The sequence below is a fragment of the Rhagoletis zephyria genome, unplaced genomic scaffold, assembly GCF_001687245.7.
Source record: "Rhagoletis zephyria isolate East Lansing unplaced genomic scaffold, Rhagoletis_zephyria_1.1 Rzeph_scaffold_35526, whole genome shotgun sequence".
In the NCBI taxonomy this organism is placed as follows: domain Eukaryota; kingdom Metazoa; phylum Arthropoda; class Insecta; order Diptera; family Tephritidae; genus Rhagoletis; species Rhagoletis zephyria.
Window position 1 is genome coordinate 1 of NW_016192581.1, and position 3,410 is coordinate 3,410.

General features: G+C 43.8%; 1 protein-coding gene across 1 annotated transcript; it reads left to right on the forward strand.

Moving 5' to 3' along the window:
- The first annotated feature begins 10 nt into the window (after positions 1-10).
- On the forward strand, positions 11-3,377 carry LOC108354390 (putative uncharacterized protein DDB_G0282133). Its single transcript, XM_017605582.1, is given in 3 exon segments — positions 11-1,996; positions 1,999-2,303; positions 2,452-3,377. Coding segments are annotated over 3 exon segments (2,337 nt in total). The 5' UTR covers positions 11-19; the 3' UTR covers positions 2,507-3,377.
- The last annotated feature ends 33 nt before the right edge of the window (positions 3,378-3,410 follow it).

A 3,410-nucleotide genomic window follows, 5' to 3' on the forward strand; every position in this document is an offset into this window, starting at 1 on the left:
ACCTAATACAATTCCAGAAATGACCGCCGACATGCCAAATGCCGCATATGAGGCCACATGTGCCCAGTCCACAGGATTAAGCATGCGCGAGAGTCGACTTGTGCGTCCCAAGAGCTATCCAGCATCCAAGCTAACACCGCCGAAGGACTCGAAGAAAGTTACACGTAGCGGTGCTGCTATTCCCACGATAGTCGAAGGAAGGCTACGAGATGCGACGCCACCGCTTGCAGTCGAGGAAAAGTTTGAGCTCCAGACGCCAAGCATGAAATCGAATGTGGAAACTTCTTCTTCAAGTGATATTAAGGCGAATACCATCAAGAAAATTATTAAGGTTTCTAAGAAGTCTAAGCTAGCACAGCCACTGCCAGTCACACCTACTACACCAACAACAACCACAACAACATCAACAACGACCACGCCTGTTGAAACTTCCAAGGAGTCCAGTCCCGCAATAAAAGAAAAATCACCCGAAAAGAAGCCAAGTAAAGGGTTGCTCTACGCTATAGGACAGAAATTTGAAAAACTACGTGACTCAGCTATGAGCAAGGAAAAGAAAAGCGCCTCATCCAGCCCCGCCTCTTCAGCAAATGGCGCCGTCGTAAAGAAGAGATCTCCAGATAATGCCTCCCCAGAGAAGATAAAGGAAAAGTCCATGCTGCTTAAAAAGAAAAAATCTTTGGATGGCACAATCACAAAGACTGATAAATACGCTACATCGAGCAATGCAATTGAAAAAAATGCATCTCAAAAAGCGCTCAACACTGATGGCGAAATAAAGGAAAAACCAGCCAAGTCCGATAAGCGTTCTCGAATCGATTCGATGATTCGTTCATTGCGTGAACGTTCAGTACCAAGATCCCGACCTGCAACTGAGACGAATTATATAAAGCGGGCCATCAGCGTAGAGGAAATGCCAGGGACTTTTAATCGGAATGCTGTGAATCGAGTACTAGGGCTTTTTAAACGAACTGATAAGGACGCGGGTGGCGCTGACCGGCGTGTTCAGAGCACACGTTCAACAAGCAATATGGAACGTCAAATACGCGAATCATCACCTTCGCCCATCTACCAAAATACGACGGAGTGCCATCGTTCGAATAGCATTTCAGCTGCGATCGCTGCCAACTTACTGACCAACAATAGTGGTAGCGTCCGGAAATGCGACAACACTGCCAAATGTAGCTGCGAAATAGCAAAGACGCCTAGAGGAAACACCGAAGAGAAGCAGTGTGTCGAGTGTTTGCACGATACTGCAACAAGTCTGAAAACCAAGAGTCGTGGTGAAAAGGATATCGTTATGCCCCCGGTTAAAGAAGTAGCGCAGGGCAATAAAGACAAGCGCAAGGGTCTGATGCTGGACCTTACTAAATTGGATAAAATCGACAACAATTCCACAACAAATCGCAACAACTTGAAGGCAGCCTATATAAATGGCAATGGCATTTACTCAAATCTGCCGCCATACCCGGGTGCGGTGAACAGCTCTTCAAACAACAGCTCCAGTCTACAATCGATGGATAATGCCACAAATAATAACAATTCCTATATGACCAATAATAATTCATCGATGCAAACATCACAAACGTCAGGCTATCGCACGTCGTCTACGCACGAAATAAATCGAAATCATTTATTAACACCTTCCACTGAGAACATTGCCAATTACTCGTCCGACTCTCGCAGTTACCAGGATGACTGCGCATCAACGTCGACCTTCCTATCGCCCACTGAAGAACCTGAACTTTATTTCGACAATTGGTCCGTTTGCTCGGAGGATAATTATATGCTGCATGCCTCCCCATCGCCAACAGTGTCGCGCCTCTCGCGCGCATCTCAACTATCATCACCCACCCGTGGCGAGAGTTCCGATCCGAATGAAAGTGTAATTGATCGTATAAAGCGTCGCAGTTTCTATTGCCGCTTTAACGATAAGAAGCCCAAGCGCACGAGTAGTATTGTTGGACCGAGTGCAGTCCGTGACTATTATCGTGAACAANGGCCATAAGTGGCGTAAGTTTGGGTGCTGGTGTAGGTGCGGGCGCGAGCGCAAACTACTATAATACCTACAGCCCGAAAAGACGTTCCTCATATACATTCAATGGCACACTGCCAAGTGGTGCAACGCTCACTAATTCCACATTGGATGGTTATGCGACCGTTGGTCGTCGACCTATACGCACATACGACCATCGCACCATGTCACTGCTTGACCCAACGACCTCCTCCTCATCGACAGCTGGCGCTAGTAGTTATAGGCGCGAAGCGCGAACACCGGTCAGAGACTACACAACGGGCATTTCGAGGTAGGAGGGAAATTATTTGTTAAATACCTCATAAAATTGCATGCCCAACTGCTCTCATTTAGGGAGGTTTCTCATTTTATTTTTATTTTTCTAATGAAAAAAAAAAGTTAAAATTTTTGTACTTCTATCGATTTTCTTTGAATTATAGATCGAATTCGCGCTATCGTACCTCGTCGGCATCACGCAGCCCTACAAACATTTGATGTACAACACCGCAGAATGGTTTCTGTATCTTCTGCTATTACTCAAAACGAAATCGTACCAGCAGCACGCATACCGCCTCGTCGTCATCCTCGAAAACCAGTGGCGACAAGAAATTGCAGGAATGCACCAGTCGAATTAGAAATAAGTTTTAATTGTACTACAACAAAATAGCTTTCTACTTAAGATCAATAAATTTAGTAGTAAACTCATAAGATACATATTTATGTATAGATAAAAAGGGTGATTCACACTGTTGAATAATAGTCTAAAATGTGTGAAAATCTTAGAACGGTCGATTCAGGACTTTAGTCTTCTATGCAAAATTGTTCCAAGATCCAGGAGAAAAAAGGTTTGATCGTAATAAGGTTCACAAAGAAAAAAGTTTAATTTTTGGTCTCGGCGCAAACCAACTCACGGTTGAGGTTAAGTAAGCATCATTTTGGAGGGATTTTCGGATTAATGAGGCTTTTGTTCATGGAATAAAGAGATTAAGCTAATGGTTATGAGCACCTGAAGCGAAATTCCCCTTACAAGCTACATACACCCATAAGTTGCCTGAAAGGGTGCACCAATCAAGTTCATCTTCAAAAATCTTAACCATACTGATGCGCAGAGGGAGAAAAAAAATGGAATCGGCCAGCTCTTGCAAGCAAATTCTAGTTGTGTTCATCTCCTTTTAAAGCATAAATAGAGAATACAAGAAAAAGGCGTGGGTACCAGGAACTCATAAAATTTGATGCGTAAACATCCGTGTACGGCTTGGTAAAGCATTAGGCGATTTAGTTACAAACATAAATAGGTTAGGTTAGAAATTAAACAATAGCGATATTCTCGAAAGCTTGCAAAGCCAATGCACATACAGTGACGAGCAAAACTGTAACATGGTGTAGCGCTTTTTATATC